General features: G+C 55.4%; 1 protein-coding gene across 2 annotated transcripts in view; it reads left to right on the top strand.

Moving 5' to 3' along the window:
- FHAD1 (forkhead associated phosphopeptide binding domain 1) overlaps positions 1-17,238 on the top strand; it is a 28,175-nt gene that overhangs the window by 7,873 nt on the left and 3,064 nt on the right. For both annotated transcript variants that reach the window (XM_074609445.1, XM_074609446.1), the window contains 20 exons: positions 545-675; positions 2,424-2,489; positions 2,888-2,992; positions 3,430-3,537; positions 4,824-4,907; positions 5,287-5,439; positions 5,811-6,006; positions 8,144-8,214; positions 8,539-8,676; positions 9,590-9,697; positions 9,918-10,007; positions 10,247-10,472; positions 10,966-11,047; positions 11,460-11,575; positions 12,418-12,577; positions 13,161-13,275; positions 14,778-14,913; positions 15,496-15,623; positions 15,976-16,071; positions 16,834-17,054. In XM_074609445.1, the coding sequence (XP_074465546.1) occupies positions 545-675; positions 2,424-2,489; positions 2,888-2,992; positions 3,430-3,537; positions 4,824-4,907; positions 5,287-5,439; positions 5,811-6,006; positions 8,144-8,214; positions 8,539-8,676; positions 9,590-9,697; positions 9,918-10,007; positions 10,247-10,472; positions 10,966-11,047; positions 11,460-11,575; positions 12,418-12,577; positions 13,161-13,275; positions 14,778-14,913; positions 15,496-15,623; positions 15,976-16,071; positions 16,834-17,054 (2,530 nt within the window). The remainder of the gene's footprint in view (positions 1-544; positions 676-2,423; positions 2,490-2,887; positions 2,993-3,429; positions 3,538-4,823; positions 4,908-5,286; positions 5,440-5,810; positions 6,007-8,143; positions 8,215-8,538; positions 8,677-9,589; positions 9,698-9,917; positions 10,008-10,246; positions 10,473-10,965; positions 11,048-11,459; positions 11,576-12,417; positions 12,578-13,160; positions 13,276-14,777; positions 14,914-15,495; positions 15,624-15,975; positions 16,072-16,833; positions 17,055-17,238) is intronic.

The following is a 17,238-nucleotide window of genomic DNA, read 5'->3' as shown; positions in this document are numbered from 1 at the left end:
GAGAACTTTGGGAGGAAAACCAGGCTCAAGCATGGCTTGCAGGGCAGGCTCGACAGCGGTGCTGTGGAATGGGATGCCGTGCACCCCACGGGGAACCTGCCCACCCGAGCAGCTGCTGCAAAGGCCACCTTGGACCACCAGCCTTGTCCAATGGCCTTTTTCCCAGCGGTTATCAGGCAGGAGGAATGTCATGTGTACACAAAATATTGGCTTGCATAACGCGTTCAGGGTAGCCAAACTGTTCTGCTTGGTAGCGTTGCCCGAGATAAAGGAGTAGTATCGGTGCTTGGCGGGGAGGAGGCATCAGGGCCGGGGATCTGACGTAGTAAAGCAGCAGAAATGGATCCATAGGAGCCACTTGTCCTCTGAGTCCCCAAGGGCCTTGTCAGCCATAGTGTCACGCAGCAGTGTCCAGCACGGCACGGCAAAGCTGGATGTGCCTTCCAAGCCCAACGGTTGTCAAAGAGGGAGGACGGCAGCTCAGCGGCTGGAGGCTTTGGCATGGACGAGCTTGGGGATCCTCTCACGGCGTCATTTTCCTCAGGTCTGGTGGCCAGCCTGCGAAGGGAGATCATGGGCAAGGAGCAGAAAATGCAGCAACTCAAGCAAGAGGTTGAAAAAGTGAAGAAGGAAAACAGGGAAAAGGACAACCAGCTAGCAGTCGTGTCTGCCAAGGTTATCCCTAATGAGGGGCTCGATAATTTACAGCCTTGTGTATGGATTAATGTGAGAAACTGGGATGAGAAGGGCCATGCTTCTCTCTGTTAAGGAGCGTAGGATCTATTGATGTGGCTGTTTCTCGGGGCAGTTGGAACCCGAGGGTCCTGGCTGCACCCACGGTGAAGGTGCAGAGCCGTGCCATGGGGACATAGCAGCGATGGGGCTGTGGTGGCATCAAAGTGCCGTGCCATGCCCGTGGAACGGTGTCACCTTCCCCGGCTGAGTCCACCTCCTTGTTCTGCATCCGGGTGCTGTGCGCCCTGGATTGCTGCGAGCACAGTCGCTGTTTGTTCCGACAAAGCGCTGGTGCCGAGATCCTCCCCAGGAGCCATGGAAACCCCGTCTCAGAATCATAGACTAGTTTGGGTTGGAAGGGACCTCTAAAAGTCATCGAGTCCAACCCCCCCCTGCCACGAGCAGGGACATCTTCAACTAGATCAGGTTGCTCAGAGCCCCGTCCAACTTGACCTGGAATGTTTCCAGAGATGGGGCACCAACAACCTGTTCCAGTGTTCCACCACCCTTGTAAAGAATTTCTTCCTTATATCTATAGATATAGATATATATGTAGCTATATCTATAGATATATAAAGAATTTCTTCCTGATATCTTCCCTCTTTTATTTTAAAGCCATTACCCCCCATCCTATCGCAACAGGCCCTGCCAAAATGTTGTCCCCATCTTTCTTCTAAGCCTCGATAAGTGTCCACGTGGCCCCCCGCAGCCCAGCCTGGATTTCCCCCCGAAGAAAGCGGGCTGGGCAGGAGGTTGTTCCTCTGCGTTGGCAGCTCCCTCTTCATTGGGAAGAGCTGCAGCAGCTGCAGAACCGGCACCGAGCAGGCGCTGGGGTTTGGCTGGCTGACTGGGCACTCTTCCAGGGGATTTCAGGGATTCACTGGGAATTTTAAGTAATGGAGAAAGATGCGTGAGGGCCCCTGGGGTGCAGGCAGAGGTCACCCCACCTGCCAGCCCCTACCTAGCTGAGCATCCTCCCCGAGCAGCTCTCTGGGGAGAGGAATGATGGGGATCAGCCCTGGAACCGGTGGAGATGTATGAGTGCCGGAGCCAGCACCTGGCATCCCAGGGACGCATCCTGCTGGGTGCCTGGTGGCGCTTGGTGGCCACAGCGCTCACGTGGAGGCTGAGGGCATGTCCCAGAGCATCCCTCTGTGGTTTTCCCTGCTCCGTGGATGCGGGGAGGCCCGGAAGGAGGCACGTGGGAGAGGCACCCGGGCAGATCAGGGCAGGCAGCAGGGGCTCGGGCTCTGAAGCCCTGGCACCCCAAAATGCAGAGCTGAAAGGCGCAGCTTGATGCAGTGAGGATTTGCCTAGAAGTGTCTGTGACCATCCTGGTCAGGTTACGGTGGATGGTTTTAAGAGGCATTTGTTTCCCTTAGTTCTTTCCCCTCATCCCTGTTATACTATTCCTGAGCCAGAGGAGTTTCCCTCTGTCGGATGCTCCCTGCAGATATTTCTCCGTCTCTCATCCAGGCGATGCTTTAAAATGGGCATTTTCAGGTGTGGAGACTCTTCTGCTCTCAATGCCTTGATGGCCCCGTCATGGACACTCCGCCACCCGTAAGGGATCTGAGCGCTTAGCTGGGCTGCGGCACTGAAGTACGTGTTGACATTTGCTGCAGAAATGGTGGTATCTGCCTGCCCTGATGATTTTTTTTTTTTTCCTTGGTCGCCGTTCATTCTAGTGCTCTAGAATTAAAGAGGAAACGAAGCACCAACGTGGAGAGCGAGAAGTAATTGCGTGCCGAAATGTGAGTCTCAAGTCATTTGGGGTGATGGAGCAGACGGGAGAGCAGCGACTGCAGGAATGCAGCAATCCAGGGAATAATTCACTGGGCATTTTAAGGGAGTTGGTTTGAACCTAGCTCCTGGAATAGGAGGCACAAAAGGTGCATAGCGAACCGGAGAAATGTAAATTCCTCTAAAAATTCTAAGGCCACATTGCAACGCAGGAGGATGCTGTCAGAAATAAGATTGAAAGTCCACTTGAAAGCCGGTCTAACCGCAGTAAATATTGGTTAGAAGGAAATTCCAGGGGTAATGAAACAGGGTGGATGGGGAAAAGATATAGCTTGTGGGTTAAAGCTCTCCAGAGAGGTGATGCTCAGCTCCTCTGGTGAGACCCTGCGCTGTCCCGGGGCTCTTGCAGCGCATCGGGGAGCTGGAGCGCGACCTGGAGGGGCTGCGGGGGGAGGTCCAGAGGTATTGTGCCGAGCAGGAGAGCAGCCGAAACCAGCTGGCCCAGAAAGCCAAGGTGAGCGGCCGGCCGTGGGGAGGGTGGAGGGCGGCAGGGACGGGCACGGCGGGTACCTCGGCTGCCTGGCAGGGGTGGCAGCGGCGTGGGATGAGGGGTAGCGAGCCCCAGGCATGCCGGCTGTACGGACAATAGGGACAAAATGTGCTGAGCTCTGCCACAGAGCCCAGGGGAAGAAAAGACTTACCCTAGGGAGCAGTGTGGTAGGAAGTCAAGGATGGATGGTGGCCCATGGACCAAACCCAGCCAAAGAGCAGCATTAAGTATCTGATGCTGCAAAACCCACCCCTTGCAAAAAGATTTCCCCCTGCCTCCTGCGACTCCCGAGCCATAATTGGAGTGGTCTGATGTGAATAGTGGCTGGCCGGGGTGGAAGCTCTTTATAGCATGATTTTTTCGGGTCTGGCTCTGATGTGCAAACGCTCTCGTCGTCGCAGGCTGAGGAGGAGCTGCAGGAAGCCTGCGCCAGGCAAGCGCTGCAGCTGCAGGAGATGGGGCGCAGGGAGCGCCTGCTGCGAGCCGACGCGGGGAGGGCCAGGGAGCAGGTAGGGAGGAGGCAGGGGTGGGTGGGAGCATCCTGGAATGGGTAGGGTGGGAAGGGACCTTGTAGATCATCCACTTCCACCCTGCAGTCTGGGCTGGAGGCAGCCAAAGGATGGGTTTTCCCACGGGGAAGGACATGGTGCTTGAGTAGAGGAAAGGGAATGCAGAATCCAGAGCACCAAACCTTGGCACGGGGCTGAACTTGATGTCAGATGCAGGATATGAGGCTTTTCTGCAGGATTTGTGTAGCATCGTAGAAGATGGTGCAAGTTTAACAGGATACAGAAATGCGCTATACTCTCTATAGTCCTAGTTGTGGTGTGCGGGACCCATGGAAACCCTCCTCCATGCCTAGGTAATGCCGCTTCAGGCAGAGACAGCCCTTTGCAGAATAACATGGTGCTAGATCCCCAGGATAAAGCCGCGCTTCATACAAGAAGGTCGTGCCTCCCCATTAAACTGCAACGCAGAGTTTTGCTCGTGTGAATTTGTTAGGAACCCCCACAGCAGGAAAAGCTGTGAGTTGTTTCATTACACGTTTGGAAAATTACCCTGTGTCTTTTGTGTGCAGAGCGGTGCCAAAGGGCAACCTGAAGCTTTTAAGGGCAGATGGGGGCTTTTGGGTCTGCCACGTAGGTTAGCTCAGGGGCAGCCGCGTGTGGAAGCCCCAGAAGAGCCAGCATCAGGTGCGATAGAGAAGCATAAGGCAATAACCTCGTTGGGAATGGTTGTCCTCTTCTCTGGCAGAGAGGCCAGGGGTGGCATCCCCAGCTGTCTCCAGCCTGCCCCGGCTGTTTCACGGGAAGAAATAGGAGATGGCCATGGGAAATCCCCACTGGAGCAACTGCCTGGCATGGGTGGTCTGTCCTTTGCAGTGGGTCCCAGCCCTCTGTCATCGTAATCCTCCCGCAGCGGTAGAAGGGCAGCGGATGTTCAGGAGTTGGGTTGCCCTTGGTGGCGGGGAGCCGACAGCCTCCCCTGTGCGCGGTGCTGGTGATCACCCCGGGCAGCTTGTAGGCAACGTAAGGGATGGGATACACCACAGGGCCTCACCGTTGGTGGGGTGCGAGCCATGGGGGTCCAAGGAGTGGTTTTGGGGAACCCTTGTGAAGGTGCATGGTGAAGAAGTTGCCTGTGCTGAGGAGAGGGCAGGAGCATGCACGGGGCCTCGGTGGTGGGGACAGCAGGCACCGAGATGCCCTTTGCATTGATGTGTGAGGGTCGGGTAGAGCAAAGTCGATATCAGTTCTCAGTGATTTGTGTTTTTCTCTGTCGATCTCTGCTGTAGCTGGAGTCCTTCAAATCCCAAGTGCTGCAAGCCTGTTCTCCAGCAGCAGCAGGAGTTGCAGGGATGGTGGTGACGGAGCAGCAGGTGAGTTTGGATACCAGCGTGCGGAGATGCTCGGTGCTTCCGAAGCCCAACTTGGCTCGAGTCGGCCACTGCAGAATGGTCACAGTGCTTGCTCCATCGGCAGGAGTGCTGGTAGCATCCAAGCTTCTCCAAATCCTAAATCATGATGCAGCTCTCCCAGGTTAATGGCGCTGCTCCGGGATGTGAAGAAGACATGATCCTTTTAGTCCCCCAAAGCTTGGATGGAGTCAGTGGCCTCCTGAAGCCCAGGAGCCCAATGTGGCTTCCAGTTTGCAGCGAGTCTCAATCATTGCGCACTGAGACAATCCATGGTCCCTCGGCAGAAAAGGGGTGTGATTATAATGCCTGATTCTCCTCTTCCTTCACATGCTTTTGCCAGGTGATAGAGAAGGTCAGGCAGATCTCTGAAGAAAGCCAACAAAGTCATGAGAGAGAGAAGTGTCTACAGGAGGAACTAAGCTCCTGGCTCTCGAAGGAGAAGGAGGTGTCTGAAAATGTAGAGGTGTTCAAGAAATCCCTGCATGAGCTCCAGGTCAGTCCTTTAAATGCTGAAGACGAACTGGCAGCCAGGAGATAAGTGGCACAGGGGCATTTTTTAGCTGGAGGTCAGAGAAAAGACACGCTCATGCATCTGCGCTAGCTAGTGCGCGGATCTCCAGATGTGCAAGAGGAGTAGCCCCAAAAAGTGTTGGTTGGAAAGAAATGGGTGGTGTTGCAGAAGTGTGTCCTCCCTTGGGCCTGCCAGGAGCCATTCCCACCAAAGGTATCGACCCGCGGAGTGTCGTACCAAAGTGTTCACCTGGTTGTACCCAGGACGTTCTCAGAGAGGCTGTGTTGTGTACCAAGTCCCAGAAGCCTGCTGACCATGGAGGGTAGCTTGTTCAATGGTTGTGTTTTCTCCAGGGGTGCCTGAGGAGCTCCTGCAGCAGCGACAGCCTGCGAGGGCAGCTGGGGAGGCTGGAGGGGGTGAGCCTGGACCCCTCCATCGCGGCCATCGGGGCGGCGGTGGTGGAAGTGGCACATGTCCCCCTGTCCTGGCTGGAGGGCACGGAGCGGCTCCTGGCCAGCATGGGGGTGGACCCGCACGCCTCCGGCAAAGGTCCGTGTCCCGCTGGGTGTCTGGGGGAACTCACCTGCTCCAGGTGGGATGTCCTAGCTAACCAGCCATAGAGCAGGAAGCCCAGCGTGACTCACCCCTTGGGGATGACAGGTCCCTGCATTGGGGCAAATCTCGGTCAGTTTGGGCAACTAAGGAACCTTTTGGGGGGAAAGCACAGCAGGGAGCAATGCTCCAGTTTTGGGCTCCTCCCCACAAAAAAGACATTGAGGTGCTGGAGCATGTCCGGAGAAGAGCAACGGAGCTGGTGAGGGGTCTGGAGCACAAGTCTGGTGAGGAGCGGCTGAGGGAGCTGGGGGTGTTCAGCCTGGAGAAAAGGAGGCTGAGGGGAGACCTTCTCACTCCCTACAACTACCTGAAAGGAGGGTGTAGCCGGGGGGGTCAGTCTCTTCTCCCAGGGAACAGGTGATGGGACAAGAGGAAACGGCCTCAAGTTGCACCAGGGGAGGTTTAGACTGGATATTAGGAAACATTTTTACTCTGAAAGGGTTATTAAGCATTGGAACAGGCTGCCCAGGGAAATGGTTGAGGCGCTATCCCTGGAGGTATTTAAAAGATGGGTAGACATAGAGCTTAGCGATATGGTTTAGTGATGGTTTTGTCAGAGTTAGGTTGATGGTTGGACTCGATGATCTGAAAGGTCCCTTCCAACCTCAGCAATTCTATGATTCCCCAGACCAAATGCAGCCGGTGAAGTGCGAGAGGTTGTTGCTGTGGGACTCGTGTCTGGCAGTGATTCTAGGATGAAGTTAGATGTTCTGATGGGATGTGAGGAGCCCCCTCTTTCACAGCCTGGGTCCCTCCCTGCCTCCCAGGTGTAGCAAGCTGAGATGGCAGTCAAGGAGCCGGTGCCTTTGCTGGTTGTCTTTGTCCCGTGTCACTTGTGGATTGAGGCTTTCCTCCGGGGCTGGTGTGCTCAGGCAGCGTGTGTCGTCTTATTCCCTGCCTCTGCGACACCAGTGCCACGCGTAGGACTCTGCGGGGTTTGTCCATGGGATGCGATGTCTGCGTGTGCTGGACCTGATCTACTGTCATCGCAGTGATTCAAAGTGGGTTTTTTCCTCAGTGACATATAGGGAATTTTTCTAGTCCAGGATTGTGGCCGTGGCACTGGCTGAGATCCACCAGCCCCCTGTCCCGAGGTTGTAAATTCCGTTGTCTTTCCTTTCCTGCGCAACCCCTTGGGAGCGGCAGAGCAGTCGCTGAGCGGAGTTTGCCGAAAGCAAGTTTAGGCGGAGGGTGCGCGGGAAGCGGAGCGTAGGTCTGTGTCAAAGCATCGTGTGTCGTGGGGTGTCGCTGCAGAGGAGGAATTGCGGTGACAGCAGCGTGGGAAGGGGGAGCATCGCTCTCCCGGCAGCATCGAGCATCGCGCAGGGGTGCAGGACATGCCACGGCGAGGGCGCAGGAGGAGCTGCGAGGCCGCCGCAGTTAGCAGGGTGGTAATTATAGCTCTGTGCAGCAACGAGCCGTCCTCGGCTCTTGCAGAAGTGTCGGGCTTAGAGGAGACGGGGTGACGCAGCAAAGCGGGTGACAGTGTGTGACAAGGAAAACACATCTGCTGGTGGGAGCAGGCAGCTGGGCTGTGTGCGCAGGCAAGCCATGTCTCAGCAGCAGCAGCGAGCTCCCAGGGCTGGGAATGTGCCGTGGTTGCAGTAAGTGCAGAGGGAAAACCCTCGGCTGGGTCCTAGGAGCCTTTCCAAGGGGATTGCAGAGCCCGAATCCTGTGGCCAGGAGGCTAGTGAGGGTGTCCAGGCTAGTGAGGGTCCGTGGGTGGAAGGTGGAACTGTTGCCCATGGGTCTCTCCTTCCCCGATAGCCGACACCAGCACATCCATCCCAGCCTGGGAGGGAAACCCACAATGAGTGTGTTTTCTGGGTACCCCAGCTAGCGCGGGGGGTGGCTGCATGGGGAAGGAGCGCTGGTCCCTTCTCCCTGTTGCCTGTGGAGGAACAAGGACCCCCACCATCAGGCGAGGGGGGTGAGGGCCAGGGCTGAACGCCAGCAGTGGCCGAAGGGAGCGTTGCAAGGAGGCAGGCGGCGTCCCCAGGCCCCCGAGGATGCTGCAGGGGGGATACAGACGTGAGCACCCCGTACAGCAGGACGCCGGTGGCTTTTGCAGGGCTGTTGGCTGCTCTGGGGAGACTGGTGGAAGACAGTCAGGAAACCACACAGAGGAATCGGATGCTACAGGTACAGAAATGCGTGTGTACGTAAACCGAGTTGACAGAGGGACCTTTCTGTGGGTAAACACCATGGTAGTCCAAAGCGAGCGGGTGTGGGACTGGAATTGGGAATGTTCAGTAGCAGGGGTGCCTGGGGCTGCAGTAATTCGGAGGAATGGAGAAGGCGGAGCCCACTCTCGGCGTGTTGGTGCCCGTATCCCTAATGCAGCAAGGCTGGAGAGTATATCTGGTTTTTGATGTGTTTGTTAGTGAGTGTACCCGGGATGTTTATGTCATGCCCTGTTGCTGATGCAGTCCCTTTATCTCCCCGGTACCTGCTGTCTCCCCGCAGGCCCAATTAGAGAGGGACCGGGAGGCGCAGGCAGCTCTGCTGCAGGAGCACGTGAAGGAGCTGGAAGCGAAACATGAGCACGACCTGCAGATAAAAATACAGCAAATTATGTTGGAAAAGGACAAGGAGAACCAAGAGGTATGGCGGCATGGTTGTTTTTTAGGAAAAGGACTGTTAAGCAGGAAAAACAGGTGCCTGTATTAGTGGTGCCTAGCGAGAGGAAGAAGTCTGTAGCCCCGAAATGCCTAGGTGCATGGTCCCAAGAGCCTGGGTATCGGCTCTCCTCCTGTGTTGATGTTGGGGATTGTAACTCCCCAAAGTATCCGCGGTGGAACCGGGAAGCATCCGGGTAATGGCAGGACGCACTGCTGCCAGTCGATCCCGGGGAGAAAGCTGTAAGCAAGGAGCATCACTGGGATACAGGAGCTTAGGAAGACGCTGCAGCGTTTGTAGTAAACCAAATGCAGGCGCAGGTAGGCTTCCTCACGAGCCTTTTGCTCCTTCCTTTCCCTATGCTGAACCCCTTCTAGGGGTGTTTTGGCTGGAAAAGTATATCCCCTGTGGAGCAGGGGGGGTGGCTGCCTGGTGGGTTCTCGCTGGGTCACCCCTGGTCCCGGGGAAGTCCAGGTCATGGAGCTGATGGTGCTCATGTAGGACGTACTGTCAGGCAAGGTGTGAGTTGGTGCTCTGCTGTGCCTGTATGGCCGTACGTGGTGTGATGGGGGCAGCATCTCGTGGTAAGGCAGTTCCTAGCGTGCCTGTGTATATGGAGCTTTGGGAATGGTTGTTTCCCAGCCTTGGGTTTTCTAAGGAGGCAGGTGAGGAGCAGCAAAGCGGCTCCTCCTTGGTCTCTCTGCTGTACCTTTCCCCAGGTGCTCTCATCCCCTCCCTCATCGAGTCGCCTCGTGTCCTGCCCAGCTTTTCTCCTGTAAAGTGCCGCTGCTCCAGAGCAGTGACGCCCCTCATCGCTTTCCTCATTGGACTCGAGGTCTTTGGCCAAATTATGTTATTTATTTTGCACTGAAATGTACCAAAATCCATCATTTCTCAGATTCTGGAGATCGCTGTCGCCCAGGAGAAGGATAAGTGCAAGCAATCTGTGGAGGAAGAACAGAAGAAGATCCGAGACCTGGAGAGCCACCTGAGATGCCTGACTGAGGTCAGTGGCACACACTGGGGAGGTAAAGCAGAACTGCTTACGCCCGGATTAGATAAATCTGAAAGGTCCCTGTAGCGAGGTGGCCCATTTGGTCATGGGCCACCAGTGGACTGTGGTGGGTTTTTTCCCCCCAAGCACACCTAGATGCATATTTGCAGAGGGAAAGATGGAATTTTGCAAGCTTGTTAACTTCTCGATTACTGCGAATGTCCTTGTGTAGGTAATTGAAAGGAAGTCAAAGGAGCAGGAGGTCTCAGAGTGCAAACTGAGAGAAGCCACGTACAACCTGGAGGAAGCCACGGCACGAGAGGTAGCTCCAACAACCCTTGTGTGCATGTGGGGGACATGGTGTAGATGTGGTTTGGGTGAAGAAGGATTCCCTGGTCCCTGCCGATGAGGGGGCAGAGGCACTGCAGCCTCCCCCCTCCCTGAAACACTTCCCTTCCCTCGGTCCTCCTGACTGCCAGCCAGGAGAGATGATGCTGGTCATGATCCCAAAGGAAAACACGTGCGAAGCTTCCAACGGAGATCACACATCTTGTTTCCTAGATGACGTTAGAGCAGCGGGTTCTCACGCAAGAGGAGCAGCTCAAGACTATTCACGAGGAGAAGGAGTTTCAGAGGCAGAAACTGCAGGAAGAAATAGAGGAATACAAAGAGCAAAGCAAGCAGCATTCTCTGACAATCGTGGCTTTAGAGGACAGGTTGCTGGAGGCCAAGCAGCAGCAGAAGACACTGGAGGAGGAAAAGGCAGCGCTCGTGGAAAAAATGAAAGGTAGCGAAGGGTTGCACGGGATGAGTCTGTACTGGGAACCCTCTTGGTTAATGTGAAATTAATAGAGAGATGGAATAGGGCGCTTGCTGCTATGGAAAGCATTGTGTAAGGTGTTGGTTTGAGGTTAGCCTGAAGGCAGGAAGAGCCCTGGAAGAAGCCATTTCGCAGGGAGCTGCGGGATATTGTACAGTGGCTTTGGGGACCATGGCCATAGGCAGGGCTGTCCCACTGGAGAAGGGGTCTTTGCTCTCTAAAGCGATGAGACTGGAGCCCTTTGGGCTGCACTCAGGCATAAGTGATCCCGAGCATGGAAGGATGTAAAGGACTGTCTAAACAGTGGTGGAACTGGAGCCTAAGAGACACAGGTTTCCAAAAATAGGTGGTCTGCAGTCTTCAAAGCCGCCGTGAAGGAAAGAATATATGTAGCAGAAGCAAGAATGCTACGCGTATGCTTTATAAAGAAGCAATTGGCCTTTTTTATTGTGTCCTGTAGGATTTCAGGGCGATGCCCGCAGGGTGACATCGGGAGCCACGCTGGAGGTTTCTCCTGCCGCAGCATCGCACTGCTGTCTGAGGTGAGGAGCACGTGCTGATGGTGGTCTTGGTCAGAGGGGCTTGGAGCAGAGCAGATATCACTAGGAGAGGTTAGGGAAGAGCCAGGGGCTGACCGCAGCTTGTACCAAGAGCCTTTTTGTCTGTGATGGTGAAGAGAGTCCTTTTGCTAGGCTGGGATGGCCCTAAGTGCTTAGAGGGTGAAAGTGATGGTGAAGAGCACGTGAGCGATCTGCTGTCCCATCCAGGGGGGCTCCAGGTGAGAGGAAGCGAGCTGGCCGGTCCCGGGGCCACAGCCGTCAACCTAGGGCACTGAAAGGCAGTGAAAAAAGTAATGTGTATGTATTAATCATGAGATGCAGCTCGGGAAGGTGTACGCAGGCTCCGTGAAATGTCTTACAAATGAACCGTGAGATTTACCATGATCTTTGTTAGGAAATTCAGGGAGGAGCTGGCAGCGGCGCAGAGCGCGCTCCAGTCCAAGGAGGCCGTCATCGCCGGACTAACCAAAGAGCTGGGGGAAACCAGAGCCAGGATGTCGGACATGAGAGGTGGGTGAAGCGGACTGCCTGGATTCCATCTTCCCATCCCTCTTCCCAGCAGGAACCACGGGTGGTAGGTACTAGTGGGCACAACGCAGATCATGGGAAATAGGTGTCACCATCCTGAAATAAATGCTATTGCCTTGCTCGGGGTAAAGTAGGCGGTCCGTTCCCTTTGGGTAGGGGAGTTCCTCCTTGTCCTTGGCTAAGTGATGGTGAGCGAGGGTAACCAGATGGAGATCGGGGGGACAAAACTGAGGCCATCTTTATCAGAGTCCTGCTGGGGGGCTCCTGGGAGGCGAAGGTTTCCTAAGGCAGTAAGACAGGGAGAGCCTTGCCCAGGATTCCTCAGTGGGCATGGTCGTGCTTCGGGGAGGCTTTTGGTGGACAACCCAGCAGAATGAGCAGAAAGGAGCCCAAGCCTGAAAACTAAGGGGATGTGCATGGCTTGCTCTCAGCGCCTGTACCGGTGCAACGTGAACATGGGGACAGAGCCTACGAGGAACAGTAAGAAGGAAAAAGCCTGCAAGTCAGGAGATGCTGGTGTCCCTGTGCTTCTCTAATTTGAAGGAAATTTGCCTTTGCAAGTGATTGCTGTGCCGTATGCCCACACACAGAGACTGGCCTTGCACTGTGCCGTAGCACAGCAATGTCTGTTGGCAGAGCCGGGACCCGAGGGCTGCTGTCGAGGGCAGGGCAAGGGTCTGCGGGGACAAGCACCATTCTTGCTAACAGCCCCCATGAGGGTGTGCTGGGAAAAGGGGACGCATCCGTGAATGCTGTTCCACAGAGGACTGCAGGTGATGGGTGATGAGACAGGCAGAAACCCAGGCAGCTCTCTGGGTGCCTAGGGGAGCTGAGCGAGGAGCAGAAGGTGGAACTGGAGCAGAACCTGAGCCGGGTGAAACGCCAAGAGCGGGAACTGAACCTGCTCAGGGAGAAGCTATCCCAGATGTCCAGCCTGGTGGAGAAGAAGGATCGAGCCCTGGAAGCAGCAGCTGAAGAGTTAAGGTACACGCTGCCATGACCTGATGCTTTACAGAAGCTGCTCTGTAGCTTCCCGGCAGCTGAGGGCTGCAAACTGAAAGAGGGGAGATCTAGGTTGGATATTAGGAAGAAATTCTTTGCTGTGAGGGTGGTGAGCCCCTGGCCCAGGTTGCCCAGAGAAGCTGTGGCTGCCCCATCCCTGGAGGGGTTCAAGGCCAGGTTGGACGGGGCTTGGAGCAACCTGGGCTGGTGGGAGGTGTCCCTGCCCAGGGCAGGGTGGTTGGAACCAGATGGTCCCTTCCAACCCAAACCATTCTCTGATGCTATGATGGCATTGAGGTATCTCCCCAAGAGCAAAAGGCATGTGTGAGAGCAGCAGAACTGTGCTCAGCGAGGTTCTCTTGATGGAAGTACTATGTGGAGTGCTGTGGGGGTTTAGTGGGGCTCATGCCAGTGGACGTGTAACTAAGTCACTTGTAAAGAAGTGAATGTTCCCACCCACGCCATGCTAGTCATCAGCAGGTGCCCAGGGTGCTGCTCTCTGCAAGCTGTTTGGGCAACATTCATCCATCACGGTGTCCCACAAGGGTCTTGTTTCTTGGCACAGGCAAGCCCAAGCCCGCCGAGCACTGGAGGATGCCTCCCGAGAAACGCTGAAGGATGCCGATCCCAAGAAGGATGCTCCTGGGATGCCGGTGCCGGCAGCTGAAGCCTCCAAGAGGGTAAGTCCTTGGGGAGGGTGCCAAGGTCTGGCTTTGCGGAGAGCATCGATCACGCACATGGTGCTTCTCAGCTGCATGGTGAGATGCAGCAATGCCCAGCCGAGCCTGGCGGCTGCCCCAAGCTGGTGGAGGGCAGGAGTGCTGACAGCATTGCTGTTGACTAATGAGCTGATGTTTGTACAGCACTTGGGAAGCGTGAAGCGTTGTGTGTGCTAATGGCTGCGATAATTGCCAATTAGATGGGATAGCGGATTATGGAAAGAACTGCAAGCATTTCATCCTTTTGCCAACCTTGCTGGCTCTATTGGCCCCACAAAAGCAGTTACAGGGTTGAAAGTGCAGGAGTAGGGGTAGCTTGTTGCACAGGACAGGAATGAAGGTTCTTTTTTTCTCTCCTGTGCCGAGTTCCCTTTTGATTTTCCCTGGTGCTAGGAAAGGGAAGAACTCAAAAAAGGTGGCTGTGGCAGCAGATGGTGGGACTGTAGGAACCGTACACCCTGTGCCGCAGCAGTGGCAGACAGCGTGCCAGCGAGAGAGGCTGGATGTGTGGGGGCCAGGCGGTGACTCACAGCCAGATGACGAGCGGGAGGGATCGCCCGTCCTTGTCACGATGGGGAGGGGGAAGCACAGAGCCCAGCCGAAGCCATGCTTGGGGAGCAAACCACCCCGCGCCGAGCTGTGCCGCGGGGCGACGGCGGACGGTCCAAGTAGCCGCGTGCAGGGTGCGATGATGGGCCTCCCCCGTCCCAGATTTTTTTGGATGTTCGTCAGAATGCAGCAAGCTGGATGGGGCTGGAAGAGGGAAATGCGCCTGTCTGCGTGCAGGGGTGTAGCTTAAAAGAGAATAATGCATGAGACCGTGTATAAATGCAGGCTGCAAAGTGTACCGGTATTTGTGCATAGAAAATGGCCTCGAGTTGCGTCAAGGGAGGTTTAGATTGGGATATTAGGAAAAAATTCCTCACTGAAAGGGTTGTCCAGGATTAGGACAGGCTGCCCGGGGAGGGGGTGGAATCTCCATCCCTGGAGGTATTTAAAAGGCGGTAGATGTGGTGCTGAGGGACATGTTTCACATGTTTTGGCAGTGTTGGGTTGATGGTTGGACTCAATGATCTTAAAGGTCCATTCCAACAGAGACGATTCCATGATTCTAGGATTCTGTGAAAGCAGTAAATGCTGTGCGTTAGCACAAAGTGCAAGAGCAAAATGCTGACACGGCCATTCAGAGCCATACACTATCCCTCTCCCAGCTCTCTTGGAGGGGTGGTGTCCTCACCGGAGCGTGGCTGGTGCAGCAGAGCATGAAAGGGGTCTCCAATGCTGCTTTTGTACCCCTCACATCCACGGAGAGGGTGTAGGGTGAGGCGCTTGTGGGCTTTGCTCTTGGCACATGCCAAGTGACCAGCGACTTCCAGCAAGGCTGTATTTGAGCCAGGTTCCAGCTGAGCTCGTGGTGAACCAGGTGCAGACTGGGTGAGAATTGGTCGATCTTCTTCTTCCAGGAGCTGGCAATGGACTTGGCCGACCTCGGTGCGAAATGCCGAGGCCTCAGGCACGAGGAGACGATCCAGCGCCAAAGACAAGGCTTGGCCGAGCTCCGGGAGAGAGTAAAGATGCTGGAGAAGAGGCAGTCCTTGGGTGAGCGTGGCTGCCACTAGAAAAGGAAGATGTGTCCATTTGCCTTTGGCAGAGCCCGGGGTCTGTGCTGGTGGTCAACAGAGGTAGCCAGCGAAGGGTTTGGCACAGCCCGGCTCTGTGCACGATTGCTCCCATGTGCACATGCTCCCACGGCTCCTCAATGCAAGAGAGAGCATCCAGTACCTAAAGGGACCGAGCCTTGGGTGGGGTTGTCTTACAAAGCCTTGCAAGTAGCCTGAGAATCTTCTGCTTGCCCCATCTCATTCTCTTTTGGTTCCTTTCCATTGTGTATATCCCTGCATTGAGGGCTATTGGAAAAATAGTGCCATCTCTGTGAGAAGCTCCGAGTAGGAGTTTGTGGTGCAACCTCTGAGTTCCCATTGGAAAAACAGGTTTGTGTCCTACTTATATAGAGAAAGCAATATGTCTACAGATTTTAATCTGTAGCCTGTGTATCTCTCCGTGCGTGGTCTCTGTATGGGGGAAAAAGAAACCTGGTGAGCCTCAAAGTGTTTGTGGGATGAAGCCACAGCACATCATACAGAGTGTGGAACTACACGGTGGGTGTTTGTTTGCCTCCAGCTGTCATGAAGAAGGGTTCGGAGCCGCTGGTGGTCCTGATGAAAGACTTGCCAGAGGAAATAATCCAGGAAACAGGTCTTGAGAAGGAACCAGCACCTATGTCAGGAACAGAACTGAAGGCCGGGAAGGTAAGAAGTCACAAGTTCATGGTGCTGGTGACTCCATTGGAAAAGTATTCCCTGGAATGGGGAGAACTGGGCTTTCGGATATACTCAATGAGAAGCCAGGGGGAGATCAGGCAGTGTATAAGGTGCAGCCCAGCAGAAGGCATTGCTCGCAGAGGGGGTCGCAGCTCCTGTCGGGAGCAGCAGGTTGCCCGGTAATGTGGTCACAGGGATGTCACAGGCTGTCCTGGCCGGGATGTCATGGGCGGCAGCGCTGCCAGGGTGGTTTTCCCGTGCGGTGGAAGGGAGGCTCCAGGCAGCTCAAGCCGAAGCCGTGTGATCTGTGTGTTCCATTGGTCTTTCCCTGTCTGTGCAGGATCCTGGACACATTCCTAACTGGGGCTCACACGGGGCCGCTGACGGGGCAGCGAGCTCGGAGGTGGATGATGTGACAGACCTCGGCGAGAAGATGGTACGTCAGCGACAGACCTGGTGAAATGGTTCCCAGTGCTCCTAGAGGGTCGAGTGTTTTCAAACGCATTGCAGAAGTGAGTGATTGGCATCAGGGCCCTGCAGGAATGCGGACGAGGAGGAACTGCGTTTTGCAGCACCCAGGGTGTGCCGGGCATCTGCTGGGACATCTTGGGAGCCTAGGAGATGCAACGGTGCAGCCTTCTCCTCTTCCCACCTCAGGTCCTTGGGGACATTCCCTTGGGCAGTGAGGGCTGACCCCCAAGGAGAGGTGGGGTTGGAGAGGACAGAGACCTTCACCAGCCGGCTCAATGATGGGAGGGAGGTGGCGGAGCGGTGGAGGTGGCTGCTGGAGGAGGCGTTTGTTGGTAACGCAGAGGGCGGGTTGCGAAAGTGGTTCTCTTCCCTCTGACAAGGGCAGAAAAATGTCCAGCGGGGAAAATGGGTTATCTTGGAAAAGGGAAAATCCAACCCCCATGCGTCCTGTGTCTGGGAATCGGACGCAAGCTGTGAAAGGGCATGGGATGTTCTCTGGTGCAGGGATGAACCCCAGCCGGCCGTATCTGTGGGAGCGCTCGGAGAAGCTCGCCCAGGGAAAGCACACGTGGAAATTAAACAAAGGGGAAGGCACGCAGCAGTTTCCTTGTGACATTTTCGTATCCTCAGTAGAGCAGAATGAAAGCAGATGGCTGAGCGGTGTGATGTTATGTGGCGGAGGAATTGGCAGGCCTAGTAAATAATGCATTTCCTCTTCTTCCTACAGTACCTTGATGTAATTGGTGCTCTGGGAAGCCTGATGAAGGTGAAGGAGCTGTCAGGAATGCAGTCTCTGAAGCACCTTCCTCTGGAGGAGAGGGAGAAAGCGGGACTGCAGAGACGGAAGGGCCTGCAGCTGCTGTACGATCAGGTCAGGAACCTCAAGAGTCGCCTGGAGAGAAAAGAAGAACTGGTGAAAGATTACGAGGCCAGCGTGGAGCAGCTCAGGTACCGAAAGGCAAAGGTGGCTGTGAGTGGCCACCGGTCCGAGTGAGACCGAGTCCTGGGACACAAAGTGATGGGGAGCTGGGGACAAGGAGCGGTGCAGCCCCTTGCTGGGTTGTGCGTCTGCCGGGGACCGGGCATGTTGTGCCCACGGTCTAAACATTAAATGTTAGGAGAAGCAGAGACC

The sequence above is a fragment of the Larus michahellis genome, chromosome 16 (assembly GCF_964199755.1).
Source record: "Larus michahellis chromosome 16, bLarMic1.1, whole genome shotgun sequence".
In the NCBI taxonomy this organism is placed as follows: Eukaryota; Metazoa; Chordata; class Aves; order Charadriiformes; family Laridae; genus Larus; species Larus michahellis.
This window is presented reverse-complemented; position numbering and strand designations above follow the sequence as displayed.